The 18,378-nt window shown below is 45.5% G+C and overlaps 1 protein-coding gene across 1 annotated transcript in view; it reads left to right on the top strand.

Annotated features, from left to right (window-relative positions):
• Window positions 1–18,378, top strand: part of LOC138571862 (putative methyltransferase DDB_G0268948) — a 565,708-nt gene that overhangs the window by 36,017 nt on the left and 511,313 nt on the right. Inside the window, exon 2 of the mRNA XM_069649228.1 lies at window positions 478–585. Within this exon, the coding sequence (XP_069505329.1) occupies window positions 478–585 (108 nt within the window). The remainder of the gene's footprint in view (window positions 1–477; window positions 586–18,378) is intronic.

Here is an 18,378-nt window from a genome sequence, read left to right as displayed (position 1 = left end):
AAAGGCTATTGTGAACGGTTACATTTCCACTGATGTAGAGTGAAAGGGCAAATACAAGAGAGGATACCAGTTGTAAATTGGCGCATTTGCCCCCATTTATTTTAGTTTCTTTGCTTATAGCACACACAGCTTGAGAGAAGCATATCTCTTTACTACAGGAGGGATCCAGCACTGGGCTTGGAATTTTATATAGTAGCACAGAACTGTGGTGGAGGGAGGGAGTTTTATTTGTCCGGCAGGTATTTTTCAAAGAAACATGTTTTTAGTGTTTTACCAAACTGTAATGTTAGATCAGGATCAGGGAAACCGTTGTTACTTTGCTGTAAAGTGTCCAATACTTTTACATCCATATCTGTCAATTTCATTGTTTCTGTGCTACCACTTGGCACATGTCAAAAGTATATATTGTCATGTTCATATATCTGTCGTGCATTTCTTTCTCACACACATCTTTTGGTGTATTGTTATCAATTGCAGATGGCTTGTCAGTTATTTACAACACATGAGCATGCAACACTCTATGAGAAATACATGATTCGTGAGCCTGAGGTATATAGACAGTTCCTCTCCTACCTGGAAGAGAAGGTAGGTGGCATGTTTTAAATCGGTATGGTGGTCGGAGGTGACAACTTGTCTTTGTCTTGTGGCAAACTAAATATTCAGGATAACAAATTCAAAGATATCTACCACTCTCTAAATACATATATTCACTGAAAAACGTAAGTCAAAGTGTATTAATGTAGATACAATTTATCACAACGAAGCCCCTCAAGTTCAGTACATTCGGGAAGTCATGCCGCTCTCCCATTAATGTCCCTTATAATGCTATGTCCCACATGATGCCATTTTGTATGTTATCGTGAATCCCTTCTCTTAGAATATGTATGTGCTCTTTGGCTTTCAGTGAATTTCAAGGGTTTTGTTATACCATAGTTTTACACCACTACCAAGTAACTAGTCATGGCCTTCAGTTGTGCCCACTGTATATTTAACAACATTAGTACCCGGCAAATCCACGGGATACACTGCATGTGGATTGGCTAATTTCCGAGCTTTACCACAGTGTCATCCCATGGATGCACTTGCGTGCATCCCGCGCCGGGAACACTCTTTTCTTTTGTTTTTGTTTCTGACTGCCATGGAAAGGGAGAAGGGACAACACATAGTCCCTTCTCCCTTTTCCAAGGTGGGCAGTTTCCTCTCATTCATTAATACTGAGCAGCTTGGCCCAAAATGGCGACCTGTTGCTCCGTGCTAATGAAGCAGTACGTGTGTTCTAGTGTTCCTTGAACTAACGCGTACTGCAAGGAAACTTTTTCAAACTGCAAAAGAAATGCTGCTTGAAAAGGTTTCATCAGCCATTAGTGTTCCGGGGCTGTAAACTCTGGAAAACTAGTATCCCGAGCTTGCAGACCCTGGAATACTAATAGCAATAACTGCCTCGCCGGCGGGTCATTACCGCCTAAAGGTAGTGCCCCCGGAGCCACCGTTAAGGCCCTTGCTACTCTCAGGCCTGTAACTTCAGGCCCCAGGGGCATTACCTTAGGTGGTAATGGCCCGCCGCCTCCCTGGTTATTGCCACATTACCAGGCCACTAGCCAGGGGCTTTGGCCATGGCCATTGGCCACAGCATTCTGCCTTGTCCACTGTATATTTTACACCACTACTATGATAGTAGCCATGGGCATTGGCCACGACCTAACGCAATGTCCACAGTATATTTTACAACATTACCAGACTACTAGCCATTGTCTTCGGCCATGCCCATGGCTACAGGCTTTGACAGTGCTCACTGTATATTTTACATTACCAAGCCACTAGCCATGGCCTTCAGCCAAGGCCTTTGGCCATGCCCACTGTATATTTTCCATCATTACCAGACCACTAACCATTTTCACCCCCTACCTCACTGTAGCTGTTTACCTATTTTTCTTTTAAACATTTTCCCTACAAGCACGGCTGTAATAATGATGTACTACAGATAGCCGCAGACATTTGTAGTTGTTAGATACCTGTGGTTATCGGGAAGACTTATGACAAAATTGTTTCTGCCCTCCCAGGCACTCACCACATGCCTCCCTCATCTGTGCCTGCTCTCTCCACTCCCCTGATGGCCTCATCACCTCCACAGCCCTCTCCCATTCCCCACAACACTTGCCATTTCTTGCGTAGCTACCGTTATCCATCCATGTAACCGTGGTTAGGGAAATCATTTGTGCTCTTAACGTGGTCCATGGCCCCCCTCTAACTCTCAAATTTCACATGATGTCCTCTCCCCTCACATCTCCTCTAGTCTGATGCAATTTAGTCGTTTTTCCTGCTCCAAATGGCTTTTTCTGGTTTTTGTTTAAAGGTAGGTGAGGTAATAACCAAGGTTATTCGTGCATCGGAAAATAAAGGAAGATGGAGGCTTTTTCATTTCTGAAAGACTCTTACCTGCAAAGCACCATGGGAAATATAAAAAAAAAACAATCTTACAGATTAACCCCAGACCAGAAAAGGATCACCAGTCAACTCTTTGCGCAAACATTGTTTTGCACCTGGCCCCGTTCTGTCAAGCGGTTTTCGCTGTGTGGGCTTGCAAAAATGACAATTTTTTCTCTGTGTGAAACTGAATGGGGACTATGCCGAAACTGATTTTCTTTTGTTTTGTTAATTACTGTTTTAGTTTTTAACAGATGTTTCTCAATTTCCTATGCTGCTCACTGCTCAACTTAACTATAGTATGTCGACTGACGCACTTTCATTCACTGAATAATCTTTAGTTAATGTCTAGTTAAGTTGAGCAGATTTAATGCAGCAAAACCCTTGAAATTCAGTGGATGTGGGAAAGCATGACCAGCTTAACTCAGAGCGTTCCCTTTGGTATCCCCATTAAGGCTTTGTCCCCCCTAATGCCATTTTGTATGTCATTATGAATCCTTTCTCTTATAATATGTATGTGCTCATGGACTTTGAAATGGCAAATTGCGAGTTAATCTGGACATGACTTCCCACATCTGCTGAATTTCAAGGAATTATATTGCGTTAAATCAGGACTTCAAAGCTTCACCTTACCTAAGGGTTTTTTCAGTGAATTTCAAGGGTTTTGTTATACCATCGTTTTTTTACAGGCCACTAGGCATGGCCTTCATCCATTTCCACTGTGCATGTTCCCCCGATAAGTTTCTTATGAACCCACCATGTCTCCACTATACATTTCTTTTGCGCCCAGTTGGAGGCAACCCAAGATCAGTGCCCCACCTTTGGCTGTGGCCATGCCACTTCATTTCATTTGGGGCGCTATAGCCATGGACAGTGGCCACATCCTTTCACATTCACCCCTTGACATGTTGCCCACTAGGTTTGTTGAGGCCCACTAGCCATGGAATTCGGCCATGACCACTTTCCATATTGCACCATTCTGTTCCTTAAAGTAATTCAGTAGCCATAGCCTTCGGCCACAACCATACACGCTGCTTCCCTGTAGCTCTAAAATTCCCCTTAGTCTTAATCGCATTTTTTTAACTCTCACATTTTTAGTAAAACTGTTTCCCCATAACCACTGTTATTGAGCTCTCCCATGTCTAGAAACATTGTCTGTGTCGTCGGATCAAGCACCTGTGCGCATGCAATACCCCTCATCCATTCACTCTGCATAACATACTGAGAGCGTATTGTGCAATGATACTTCGAGGTGTTTCACACCACTGTACATGAATAGTCTCTAATTCACCTCCGATCATTTCTTCATCAAACCAATTGTATCATAGGTTTTGTTCTGCTGAGGGCAGGTGAAGTCTGCAGTTTGTCACAGCATCAATCACCTTGAGATGTTGAGCATTCCGGCCGGCACCGTCTCCATGCAGGGGGATTGTATTAGTGTCCGTGTGGCCGCACCACACGGGAATGGAGCCTACACCATGCTTGGTCATGTATCAGCAGACTTTCCTAGCTCCTCCTCCCACGTGGCACAGGGGCACGGCTCCCCCTGTGGGCTAAAGTGATTTCCTTGTGGCCAGCCTCTACGTCACCTCTGCCCAGTTCTTCAATGTGGATTACTCAGCCATATGTCATTGGATTTTCTCGACTGTTTCACCGGGAGATCTCCAACCTTTTAGGATAAGATTTTGTGATAAGTCTCTTCTCAGAGTGGCTCCAAAAATTGATTTTTTTGCATATGAGGATCTTGTCCGGATCGGAGCTCAACAGCTAGGGAGCCATCGCGTGCGTGCACAACAGCGCCCGCCCCCTGTACAGCATTTCCTTCTGACAGTATTGCATCTTGTCCATGTCTATGTTGTATACTTCTCTGCAAGCAGTGTCACCGAATCTCTTCTACACTGGTCCTCTGTAGTGCTGTGAACTAGGTCATCTACATACTGAATAATGATGCTCTGCACATGTGTGTAACCCAAGTCCAAATAGAGTACTCTGTTGAAAAAGCTGGTGGACTCGCAGTACCCTTGAGGAAGTCTTTTGTGTTGGATTCTTTGTCCGCAAAACATAAACACAGTGAGGTATTGAGAATCAGGGTGCAACTGAATGGAAAAGGCATTTTTCAAGTCAATCACAGTGAAATATGTGGCTGCAGGGGGTATGTTGCAGAGGATTGTGGCAGAATTCGATACTACTGGAAATTCAGCTTCTGTAAATGTATTCAGTGTGCAGAGGTCCTGTATCAGCCTCTAACTCAACCCTTTCACTTTTTGACACGATATATTGCTGTGTTGCAGGGAGCTCTGAAGGTATTATGATACCCTGATTCCACAATGCCACAATTGTCTCCTGTATTCCCTCATCTGCGTCTCTAGATAATGGATACTGTCATACTCTAGGTAACACTGCACCCTGATTCAACTTGATACGCACTGCTCCTATGCTGTGTAAGAGCCATACATCATGGAGATTGTCAGTCCATAAAGTGCTGGTTACCTTCACCATTTCTTCCTGTACATATGCAGGCATAGATTTGGCTATTTTTATCGGCTAGGGTATCTGTCTATGCTGAACCATCATTTCACATGGAATGCACATCTCAAAAATCATCATCACATCTTCAAAACACTGTTCATCTGACACCCCTCTCTGTGGCTGGGCTGGGTCAATAACCAAAATTGTATGCCACTCATCTCCATTCTCATCAGTCCCTGTTAATGCTACGTTGTAGTTCACAACCATCACGGCTTACAAATTTAAAGTGATAATGGTGCGCAGAGCATGGTCTTGGGGAACTGCTGGCCTGAACAATAATTCAGATGGCACACTCCATGGTTTGTTCGTGATGCCAGGCACCGAACCCAACAAAACTATTGCTCCATACAAAAACAAATCTTTGATAGCTGCATCGATATACCATGCTAGTGTAACTGCCACAACCCTAGCATACCAAATTCCTGGTGTGGAACACACTACGCCTTCTTCTGTGAATCAAATCAGTATTTTTTGCTTGCTTGGCAGGTGCCCACCTAACAAGTTCACTGTTGTGTCTGCGGAAAATAATAGCAGAGCTGACAACTCTTTAGTACCAACCTTGATGAGTACTTATTTAGTAAAGGGAACCAATTGTATTGCCTGAGAGAGCCCCCTGCATGTCCATACCTTTCCTGATAAGGGGAAACACCCTTCATTTATGCATGATTTTGTTGCACCTGTATCAATCATAAAATGAATTATTTGAAGTATCTACACACCTACCAGGGGCTCCTGTTCCGGGTTGGCAGTGATTGACGGGGCTGAGCATGTCAGGGCTCTCTTTGGACTGTCCTTATCTGGATACATGTTTGACCCCGGGAAGAGGAAGGGGTTAACTTCCACCACATGGCCTCGAGGTGCTTCCGGAACCTGAGATGGTTTTCCTCAAGTTTTAGAGTGGCAGGGAGGCTGTTCCAGAGGGAGGCCCCAGCCGAAGACAGATCTACCCCCCAGCTCGTTTCTTTGAAAAACGACTGACCCTGAGGGAGTTAGAGGAGGAGGAGCGAAGAGCTTGAGAGGGGAGGTATTTACAGAGGGATAGCTGAAGATATTTTGCACCCAGGCCCCAGAAAGCCTTGTGGACAATGCAGAGGGTTTTAAATGTAATCCTTGCATCCACTGGGAGCCAATGGAGAGATTTCAGAGTAGAAGAGATATGATCCCAGGGCTTGAGGCCAAGGACAAGTCTTGCAGTCCTGTTCTGGATTAGTTGCAGAGGGCAGGGAGACGAGGCAGGTAGAATTAGAAAGAGGCTGATACAATAATCCAACCTTGAGAGAACCAGGGCTTGGGGGACAGTGAGCTTTTGGGGGAAAGAGAGGAAAGGTAGAGTACCTCTGAGGTGGTGCAGTAGGAAGTTTGACTTTTTAGAGACCTCAGAGATGTTGGCAGAGAAGGAAAGTGTAGAATCAAATATGACCCCAAGGTTCTTACCCTCGCAGTTGGGGGTAGGATGAGGGCCAAGGGAGGCCGGCCAGAGAGTGAGGGGAAAGGATGGAGAAGGTGTCCCGATGAGGAGGATTTCAGTCTTGCTGGCGTTCAGACAGAGTTTGTTGGCGGAACAACAATCTTGAATGGCAGTAAGGCAATCAGAGATGAGAGAAGGAGAGGAGGTGGCTGAGGGTAGCCTGAAGATAAGTTGAGTATCGTCAGCATAGCACTGGAAATTTGAACAGAAAATGGTAATGCAGTGGGCGCGAGTTGCCAAGTATAGGTTGAAAAGCCAGGGTGAGAGGTTAGATCCCGGAGGAACACCACACCTAGAGGGGGAGATGGATGATAGGAAGGACCCAAATTGGACCTGGGAGGGTCGGACAGAGAGGAAAGAGGTCAGCCAGGCCAAAGCCTGATCAGTGATACCGAGGTTATCACGGAGACATTTGAGCCGGATGGTATGGTTAACCTTGTCAAAGGCAGATGAGAGATTGAGCAGGATGAGGACAGAGGGAATGTTAGCATCAAGGTTGGAGAGCAGATCCTCACAGATGTTCAGAAGAGCAGTTTCCATGCTTCTGGCAGCTCTGAAGCCAGATTGGTGGTCATGGAGACAGTCAGCAGTGGCAGGATGAAGGTTAAACTGCGAGATTGGCCAGTTTTTCCAGGAGTTTGCCCAGAAAGGGAGTAATGGAAATTGGGCGATAGTTAGCCGGACATGTAGGATCAGCTGTGGGTTTCTTGAGAAGAGGATGCAAAATGGAGTGCTTCAGAGGGGAGGGGAAGGATCCGAGGGAAAAGAGTGGTTGCAAAAGTCAGCAAGGGCTGGAGCAAGGGTGTCAATGTGGTCCTTGATTGTTTTAGAGGAACAGGGATGAACCTGTTGTGATGAGGTTTCCATAGATCAGACTTGTCTAGCAACCTCATCGGGGGAAAAATGAAGAAAGGATGAGAAGGGGATTGGGGAGGTGGCTGAAGGAGGGTTAGCAGGCATAGATGGAGATCGGCGGGGAAGGGAAGGCAAAGTAAGGGTGGACAGGATGTCCTAGGTGTTTGAGATAAAGTGAGAGGCAAGGGCATCGCAGAGAGCCTGGGAGGCAACCAGAGGGGTACAGACTGCAGCGGGATTGGCCAGCTCCTTGCAGATTTTAAACAGTTCAGCCGAGTTGTTCGATGCCGCTGAGACACGGGCTTGAATGTGGACTCTCTTCTTGGTGAGGACAGAGAGTCGGTATTGCCTTTGGAGGAGGTGACAGGCCAGTTTGTCAGAGGATGAACAAAAAGCCCTCCAATTCCTCTCAGCCGCCCTACATTTACGTTTAAGTGTACCTAGGTCAGAGTCAAACCAGGTATTGCACTTGGCTTTTTCAAGTGGATCCTCATGACAGGGGCAAGAGCATCAAGAGTATCGGAAATAGAAGAGTAGAGAAGGGATAGGGCAGTGTCAGGGTGTGAGTCAGCCAGAGGAGGAGAAGGTGGGGAGAAGGTGGCAGTGAAAGCCTCAACTGACACACGCTTCATAGGTTGGATGTCCGAGAAGGTGGGTGGCAGTGTTGGTGTGGGCTTGGGAGGAAAAGAGTAAGAGAGGAGTGGAGGCAGTGGTCACTCCAGGAGAGATGAGTAGTCAGAGGGATAGAGAGGAAGTGGCCAGTAGAGATCAAGACCTACAGTGTGTGTTGGGCCAGAGGGGAGGATAGAGAGAGCGAGGGAGTCACAAGGTCACGGAAAAGCAATGATGAGGGACAGGGAGAATCGAGGTGGGTGTTAATGTCACCAAGGAAGAGGAGTTGAGTGGTAGTGGCCTGGAGGGAGGAGGAGAGGTCAGCCCAATCGGAGAGGAAAGAGGTGATTTGACCAGGGGGCCGGTATAGAGTAGCAACAGTAAGAAAGTAGCTAGGCGAGAGAGAGAGCCTGCATACAAGGCATTCGAAAGAGGGAGAGGAGTAGGTCTGTGTAAGAATGATAGTGGCAGGAATCCACTCAGGAAAGATCAGGGCTACACCGCCTCCAGGCCAGGTGGATCTCGGTGTGGAGAGGATCTTGTAGTCATCAAGGAGGAGAGTATCAAACTTGTGACAGAGCTAGCTGTGAACCATGTCTCAGTAAGACCGAGGACATCAAGGTCAAGTTCTTCCAAGAGTTGGCAGATGTCGGAGGAGTGTTTGACAGCAGAGCGGGAGTTGAGAGTGGCAAGATGAAGAAGGTAGCCAGCCTTAAAGACCTTCCGGGGAGGGGTACAAATCAGAGGTATGCCCTGCGGAGGGGTAGAGGTAGCCTGAAGTGGGGCAGAGGAGGATGGAGGAGTGGGCAAGGTAGCTGAGGAATGAGAGGAGGGGACAGCCGGAGATGAAAGGAAGTTGATGAGGTGAGGGAACCTCCTATCGAAGAGGATGAGATTGGCCTGAGGACCTTGGACCATGGCAGTGCCATGTAGGTAGACATTGAGGATAACTCTGGAGGAGTCAAAGGAAACCATGAGGACTTACCAGCGAGTGCCACCATTAATGGGAGAGGAGGAGACAGGACAGGGCACAAAGATCATATGTGGGGTCCATAGATCTGGCGAAGGAATGACAAAGAGGATGTCGATGAGGGTCTGTCTGGAAGAGGCACTGGAATAAGTGTCAGCAATAGGGAGACCTTGATTGGAGGCCAGGATATCCTTTTTAAACTTCTTCTTTCCAGCCTTAGTGAGAAGGGACGGATAGTTGATAGAGAAGCAATTGGAATAGATGGGAGAAACAGAAAGCACCATGAGTGGGAAGAGATAGGAGGCAGAGGGAGGAGTATGCAAGTACAGCTGTATTGAACAGTCACTGGGCTAGTGATTTACAATCAGTGGGCAAAGTTAAATGCAGCATACATCCAAGCTTGTTTTTCAATTAAAATGCAGAATACACCCAAGTTTGATTTTCAATTCAAATTCAGAATACACCCAAGTTTGATTTTCAATTCAAATGCAGAATACACCCAAGTTTGATTTTCAATTCAAATGCAGAATACATCCAAGTTTGATTTTCAATTCAAATGCAGAATACTCCCAATGGGGTGTGTTCATAGGTTCCGGGGCCTCTCTGTCCCAAGGTTGCAGGGGGCACATTCTCAGGATTAGTATAACCCGTGTCTGCTTGCATGGGGTAACATCATTGTAGGGGTGGCAGGGCTGTGGGGGTTGTAGGAGCATTGCAGGATGTTGAGGTTACACAAGGTGCAAAAGTATCACTGGGTGCTGGGGTTACAGTTTCTTTTCTCTTAGGGCCATTAGGGACATCCTCCAAATCTCAAGAATGCCCTGCCTGCTCCTCAACCCCTTCCACTTATAATTTGCTGCTAAATATGTGTACATATGGCCTAACACATCCTTATTATTGGATCCTTCTTCGGCCCAAGGTTGATACATTCCTCATCTTGTATCAGTGATCCATTCACAATGATACTTAACTATCTTTTCCCAGTACCATAGAAGCATGGTACACATATATTCGAGAGGGGTACTCATAGTCCCCAATTGTCATAACTTTTGTTCCTCTAAACACTGGTCCAGCTGCGCCATTCTTCCCTACCCTCCCAAAACTGCTCACACTCCCCATTCCCCCTCCCCTTTCTTATCAGTCTTGATCCAACTCAACAACTGCCACACCACATTACAATTCCATAAAAACTTTAAACCACAGTTCAATAAAAACAGAATTATAAACACATGGTTTAGACCCATCGTCAGCCTCCTCTTTGAAATGATGGCATTTACATCCTTATGCCCCCTTACGCCACGCGAAGGGATCCCATGCCCGCCTTATAATGGACGTACACAACAAAACCACAGTTATTTAAACAATGGTGTAGAACATTCCTCTGTCCCCATTCCTCGGTACGAGGTAATTTCCCCTCCTCATACTCTTTTATGCCGAGTGGAGGGATCCCAGGTCCCCCACATAATAGAGTCTACTCTACTTCTAGAGCTGCCGTTTCCCCATAATGTAAGAGCTTCCGTTAACTCTTTCTTCTCTTTTTCTCATACAATACCACTGTGATGTCAACTTTACTATAGATGGAGAGAGCCCTCTGGCCACCCTTATATAAAAAAAAAACAAATGTATATTGCCACATTTTTTTTTTAAATCTACACACTCACAATCAACTCACTCCACATGCACTCTCCCCTCATTTTTTTCTCCCGCAATTGTGCACTTAAATCTATGCACTTACTTCTATGCATTCTCCCAAAAGCCTCCGATACAGGGTTCCCATCGATTGCCTGTGAAACTGGGAGCAGCGCCCCGCTCCAAGGAGCAAGCAGGCCTTCTGGCAATACAGCACCTGCAAACCGCTTCAAGTTGTGCACAGGGGACTGGTCACTGCAGACAGCCGCTGCAAACCACAGAGAGTCTGGGATCACGATGGTGTTAACAGTTTGTAGAGAGACGTGACCCAAAACCTGTACAATCAAAATAATCCAATAAGGCCAAACAACCACTCAAACCACTTTGCAAGGGAAAACAAGGTTTATTAAATGCAAATGTCTCAGACAGAACTGACAGAGCTTGTCACACCTCAAGGTTATATAGCAGCCTCATTGGCTACCACCTATATGACATGCTAATATCCCCTATATTCCCTTGACCAATTGGCCACACCTCATTTAAGCCCATTCTACTATGCAAGTGGGCCACTACATCATCACAATTAAATCCTTTTACATGATTGGCTAACAGGTATATTGATAAATTAATAAATCTTAACCGTCACGTGATCTGCACACCTCTGACACAAGCACGTTCAAAGTAAGACTGGCGAGGCCAATTATACTCCGATAAGACAATGTGCTTTCTCATTATCCCAGATGCTGTGGGGCACACAATCTCCACCCCCGATGTTGGACTACATTTAATGGCATCATCTCTCCTCTTCCTATCCCAAATCACGGTACGTGCCAAACATTACTCCCCTCTCATCACCTTCAGACGCTAGGTGCCCAGTAATAGCGTGGCCAGGGCAGCACTCATGAAGCTGATTTTCAGGGATATATTTGCTGTGGTTATGTGTCTACTTGTAAATTTATATGGAATGGCCGCTCCTTTTGTGAGGGGAGAAGTATTGGAAAGGGTGGGAAGTAAAAAAGGCAACGGGAAGGGTGGGATGACCGGGAGGGTTCCAGGAAGCCAAAGCAAGAAGTCAGAGTGCATCAGGAGGGATCTACCTCTTCGCAGTGGTCCACCCAATACCACTGCCCAAGCAGAGTGTCAGGAGTCATCTCCCTTGTTACAGTGGTACATGCAATACCACTGCCAGGGAGACTACATCAGGAGCCATTTACCTTTTTGCTGTGGTTCAGCAAATATCTCTGCCAAAGCAGAGAGAATCAGGAGCCATCTCCCTCATTACAGTGGCCCAACAAACACCACTGGAAAGCCTGGGTGCTTCGGGAATTAAGTCTCTCACCACGATAAAGAAACCAGTAGAGAGACGCACCAGAAAGACACAGAGAACCTTGGCAATGATATCAATCAACAGAGTGTTATTTGGAAGCCGAATACGGCTGTGAAGTTCTATACTTCTTGGAAGGAGTTACAGAGACTGGTTCAAGTTTTCTGAACAAGGGTTTAAAGACGATGTGGAGAAGGATCAGGAGAAGGAGTCATTCGCCTGACTATTTGTGATTGAACATTAAAGAAATATCTTCTGCTATAAAATGGAAGCACTGCACCAGGAGAACAGAGTCCTTCTCTTGGAGGAGGAAATACAAACTTCACTCTAGTTAAAGACTTATGTTTATAGTGTTGGGTTAGATTAGTAGTTTCTAACAAAGGACAGAGAGCATGTACTTTTGACGGACATTCTGACAATGCACCACACTTTAATAGGTTCAGGCAGGGCAAGCTTCTTAGAAGTAGGGAGAGATATTTTTCTTTATTGATTTATTATTGATTTAGTACAAGTTTATAGCCCACAAGATGACCCCCTCCTTGTCAGTCTCCTCCGTCACTCTCACAATACATACCACCATTCTGGCATTCCAGTACTGCACATACCCAAAAACCCATAAAACTTGATCATGGAGTAAGCAAGGACCATCAGGAAGTCCTCTCCAACAACCACGTACCATTTAGCAAAACTGGATCCAGCCTCATTGTCCACACCTACACCCACACCACCACACATGCGGCCTCCATGACATGTCACACATGACCAACTGTATGCATGCCATACCCACAACAATGACCATTAGTGCACGACACATAGTGACATGACTACAGTCTAGTAATACAGAGTCCAAACACTCCCTAGTGCCATAACTAATACATCATACTTGAGGTTCAACCGAAACGCACTCGCTAACTTGACCTGGCATGCACAAAGTAGAGAATACGCCATTGCCTGGTAGAACATCCACCACCCACCCGTAGTCTGGAAGCAAGCAATAGCAAGAAAGCACTACACAACACTCACTCACTGTGCACTTGCGCATAGTGGGCATATGTATGCTGCGGAACCTCAGACAGCGCACATGGGAACACATGTATTACCATATTGCATGGATGTGGTGTCATTACACACTCCCAGGACCTCACCCTTAATGACATTAGATGCACGTTTGGACAACTATTCTGAGCATGAGTCTCAAAGTACCCCATGGAGTGAGCAAAGCAAAAATCTCACTACCCAAAATTGCACAAAGAACAAATGGAACACTGTGTGGGATGCACAGATGATGGTCTGGTGAAGTGACAAGAAGCACCCAAGGAGATGCGCTGGTCCTAACAAGTACAAAATCGAAAGGCAGACACCACAACCTTAAAACAATGGGGTTGGGAGCCATGGGTGAGCCCAGTGTGGATTCCAAAAGCAACATCACCAAGAAACACCCAGTGGATTCACCCGGGGATGCACTAATGACATAAAGCCCTGTAACTGCAGGCTACAACAAGCTGAACATCAGTGAGTATCAATGTATGCTACCAGAGAGAACACACAACATATGATGACACTACATCACTGGCATCGAGGACACTGATAATGAGGGAAATGTTGATGCACACTGCACTGCACCGCCTGTCGTGAGATATCAGGGGGAAAGGGCCCTATTTGGAACAACATTGACAGACCAGAAAGTTCCACACACACCATGACAACTACCCCACTTTGCCCATATAAGGATATACAGCACCACACCCACCCACTGCGAACAGCACCTCTCCCTATATGTGATCATCCAAAATCCCTGCACCAAACATGACAGCCCATGGCCAACACAGCACAAGTGTGAACATCAGTGTACCTTGATTACCTGACGTCGGACACCACCCCAGACGACATGTCATAAACCACGACAACACATTAACTAGTAGATTATAAAAGGACCCCTGCATGAATTACATATCTCCCACAATGCTGCTTGCACCCACCACCCCTGCAAAGCCAGTCACCATGCATGTGAGAGAAGCTGCAAGTAGTTATGTTTGTACAAAAGCACCAGCATGAGCAGCAACCACCATGTACGACAAGTAGACATGTGTATGGTGCCAGGGGCCACTGTACACTTTATGGCAAATCATTCAGATCTCATCACAGAGGCAGGACGAGTGGATCAGTCACCATGCATCGCACTGCATGTGGACAAATCACCCAGTACATGTAACTGTGCATTATCATCAATGAGCTGGAAAATGGGAGGTCACCGCTCAGAAAAATCTATTTTGTGGGATAAATATTCCACAATGGTGACCGACTACAATAATGTATCTAGGGACAAGAAAACTGAATGCACAGTCAGAAGCCAACATGGGATGAAAGATTCCATCTCTTCCCACTGCTTGCAGCAGGACACCTGCATGGAGTCATACTAGTGAAGCAATGTTCTTACCTCAAATGTAGAGGTCTCAAAGGATAGAACTGTGTCGACATCATTGCCCTATGTAAGGGTCCCAAGCTGTCCCTGGAACACATACTGTTAGGGAGAATTCTAATAAATGGCTGATGTCCCTTACCTAATGAGTCCCTCAGCAGCTTTGCTGGATTTCTAGGGTTTATTTTTTCCACGGTAAGAGTGTGAGCCTTTTTCCCATTCTTACATGTGTTTTTCTGTGTGTGTTTTCACTTTTTGTGTGATCTTGGGCACTGTTGCCTCACCTACTCCATGGCCTCATATTTTGATGTGTTACACAGCACCTTCAGTGCAGTGACACAGGGATGTCTTTGAGACTTCCCCCTGACTCCATTTTCTGGGGCAGACTACTGTCCCCCAGAAAAAGTTGCCATTAACTTTGTTAGTCACTTTAAACCACAGACCCAGCACACCCCATCTTACATGGAGTATTGGAAAGGGTTAATTCTTATCCCTTTTTGTCTATGTCTCTTGGAGCATTGTTTCGCTCCCTTTACACTAAGACTTGGCTTATGGCAGTGGTAACTACCCTATTTTTCGTAACGCGGTTATCTTATATAAACGTGGTACTGTTTTAGGCTATTATATTAGCCTCGAACATAAACCCGCTTGACCATATATTTTTTATTACGGTTCCGGATGGGTTTGTCCACCATTTCTTTTTGTAAATGTCTTTCTCGTGTTTTACTCTGCGCTCCAAACCAGGTTAGGTCCCTTTTGTTCTCCGTCTTTTCGCAGTCTTCTGCACAGAAGCCCTCCTTAAGGCACCTGAAAGTCTAGGTAGGCAGGATGTTTGTTTGTTTGTTTGTTTATTATTTATAATGCGCGAGCGTACCCGAGGGTATCTGGGCGCAGCCTTTACAAGAATTTGCGAAGCTTGGTTACAAGTCACAGGGTATACAAAGAGACAGTAAATTACACCAATAATATATACATATCAACAATGAGGTACATGGATATTATATACATATAAACAAGTGGGCACACATGGTTAGATTGTGTGCAGGTAACATGAGAAGGGGACAGCCTGGCAGTGGAGTATCTTTAACGGCCTACATTTTCAGCCATGAAACTACCTTAGATCGGAAGTTCTGGTAGGGCAAGTCCACTCTGAGATTAGGCGGTAAGGAGTTCCACAGATTGGCTGCTTTCACTGGGAAGCTGTTTCCCCCTATGGTGGCACATTTAAAGTTAGGGACAGAGAGGCAGTCTTTGTAGGCAGTTCTGGTAGGTCTCAGGGAGGACTGTCTATGGAATCTATTGATCAGGTAAGTGTTATTGAGGGATTTGTGAGTGAGCAATGCAGTTTTTAAGAGAATTTTGTCAATGATGGAGAGCCAGTTGTTCTGTTGACTGAGTCCTGAGATGTGAGATGTGAGGGAGGGGTCTTAGGACCCCTGCCATGGGTTCCCTTGGTAACGCAAGTCGCACTCCTGTTTGATTGGCTGGGTGGCTGTCCTTGGTAGGACAGCCACCCTGCTGTGTGATTGACAGCCAGGCTGTATGAATGGAGGAAAACTGCATAAAAAGCAGGTCTCTGGGACTGGAAAGGCAGAATCGTCACTGGAACGAAAGAACCAACAAGGAGCTGACAGAAGAGGACCCCTACAATGACTGAACTGCCGGTGAAGCCCTGCTGCAGGTCCGAATCTTCAGAATCCGACGACAGAGAAGATCCTCCAGGAAACATCTTCCCTATAGCTGGTGGGAATCAACCAGTTTACCCAATCTGCAAGCCAGGACCCCTCCTCTGGTCGAATTCGCTGTACAGAGCTACAGTGGGCCGGATAGCCAGGAAGGTCTTCCTGCTTCTTATCAGTCCGACAGTCGCTTCAGGAACCGTGAGCCTGCAGGAACTACTAGGAACATCTGCCTCAGCTACAGCTCACTCTTCGTTTTAAAATACTGTGCAAATCCGGTTGTGCGTTTCGTTCAGCCGCAGTGAAAGTGTTTCAAATCTTTCCCCAAACCGAGGGCTTGTCCTTCTCTTCTCTTTGAACTAGCTTTTATGCCAACCAACCTCGCCTGGAATCCATGGCACAAATCTTACCACAAACTACCCTGAACTGTATTATCTTGAGCAAAAGACTTTTGACCCATTGACTTTGGCCCTAAGCCTTTTCTATCTGATGTTATCATTGTAGTTCCCATTGCTCACTTGCCCTGAGTACTTACCTGTTGGTGTGGTTCAATTTCTGTTAACTTTATCTTTCCCTCCCTTTTTAAATTGCTGGAGTGCCATTTTGCTCCGACTTCATTTTCAGAGCTTAACTTGTTTGGAATTTGAAGGAAGTGGTGTGGTGTATTAAGATTGTGATTTTTAACTTGCTATTAATAGTTAAATGTTATACAACCGAAGAGTGAAATAAATGTATATTCTTTTACTTGAAAACCTTGAGTCATTGTTTGCCTGAATCATAGTAATTGCTGTCCTTTGTGTAACTATCTGATACTGCTCACTTACTCTTGAGATAAGTCTGGCTGCTCAACCATCGCTACCAATTTAACTGTGTAGTACAGGCTTGTACCAAAGGTGAATTTGTACTGTCACTTGTAGTCTTAATTGTGTCTGGTGTTCCCAAAGGGTACTGCATATAATTCTGCCTAAAACACCCACAAGCATATGGTAATGCAAGGTCTCACAATGCACACAGTCGTTCACTTCACACCTACTTTCTCGTACCGTCCTGATTCACAAATGTATCCACGGTAAGGCGCCACTGTATATATTCTCCTCTATCTAACTCTACAAGCATTCTCGAAATCTCTGCTCTGCCTCCTCGATTACCCTTGTGGCTCTCCCCTTTCTGTGTTTCCTCTCACTTCCCGTCCTTCCCTCTTCTTGCTCCACTTGCATGGAATTCTCTTTCCCCGGACATCGCAGAAACAGTCCACATGGATTTGTTCAAAACCAAACTAAAAGCCTACCTCCTCACCTCCAAGTTACCCTCTTAACCTACCTCTCATCTGCCTGCTAGCTAATATGTTTCCCTTGCCTCCCACCTGCCATTGTCTCTGAATTCCTCTGCCTCCATTCTAGCACTTCACCCATCATGGTCACATCCCGAGGAGCACAGCTGGCCGTACCACCTTCCTGCACTTAAACATTTCCAATGTTGGTTGTCCTTAATTTATGCATGTCAACTTATGTATTGTCACCGGTGACTGTTCCATTTACACCCTTCCACAACCTGGTCAGAATGTTCCTCAAACTCACCCCATTGTAAGAAGCTCATTGCTTCCTGTCAAATTTGATTTCTTATCTATTGTATGCTCTTTAATGATTAAAAGAGCATTGTGCCTTGTGCAATTACTCCTCTCATAATGTAAGACATAAACGATTTCCTGTGAGCCAGTCGAAGTGCCTATCGTTTCACCCAAAGTACCTGGGAGGCCTTCCATATGTTCCTATAATAGGAAAGAGGTCAAGAGAAAATTCCTAAAATTAAGCATGTTGATCCTTAGATGGATTAACATGCATCTCTAATACTGATACTGACAATGGAAATACCAAATGGGATCAATCTAACACAATGATGGGAATGGATGCATAGAACATAATGTTTTAAATTAAAAAATCTAACATTGTTTTTGGATGTGTCACATGCATTCTTGAAGAAATATAAAATGACATTATATATAGTTTAGTTGGAAACATGCTGTAGAATATTATTGTCATGGAGAAAGCATAATACATTTAAAAAAAAGTCAAAGTTCATAGTAGCCTCTCCATGTATAGGCTGAAAGATAGTGGGAATAGCATTTGCAGATGCAATCTCTTGTCAGAGAAGTACTTCATGTACAGAACTGGGCAACTTCCAGTACCCAAGCCCAAGTGAGGATTTTCCTGGTCCCCACTAGGAAACGCAGGAGTAAGGTGGCTGGCTATAGCAATATAGATGCCCCTCTGTCTGCCCTCACTACTCATAGGGGACCTAAGGAATTCTTATTGACCCTTGAATGTGAGCAGGCTTTCACTGGTCTAAAATAATCCTTAGTCCAGGTCAGGCCTCTGGTTTAAGGGCACCTGATTGGAAGAGAGCTTTCTTAGTGCAGACAGATGCCTGTGACACTGGGATAGTTGGGAAACTTTCACAGCTTGATGACAA

Source organism: Ambystoma mexicanum, chromosome 1p (genome assembly GCF_040938575.1).
Source record: "Ambystoma mexicanum isolate Mex_15411 chromosome 1p, UKY_AmexF1_1, whole genome shotgun sequence".
Classification (NCBI taxonomy): domain Eukaryota; kingdom Metazoa; phylum Chordata; class Amphibia; order Caudata; family Ambystomatidae; genus Ambystoma; species Ambystoma mexicanum.
Note: the sequence above shows the minus strand (reverse complement) of the source record. Positions and strands in the feature narration are given on the sequence as shown.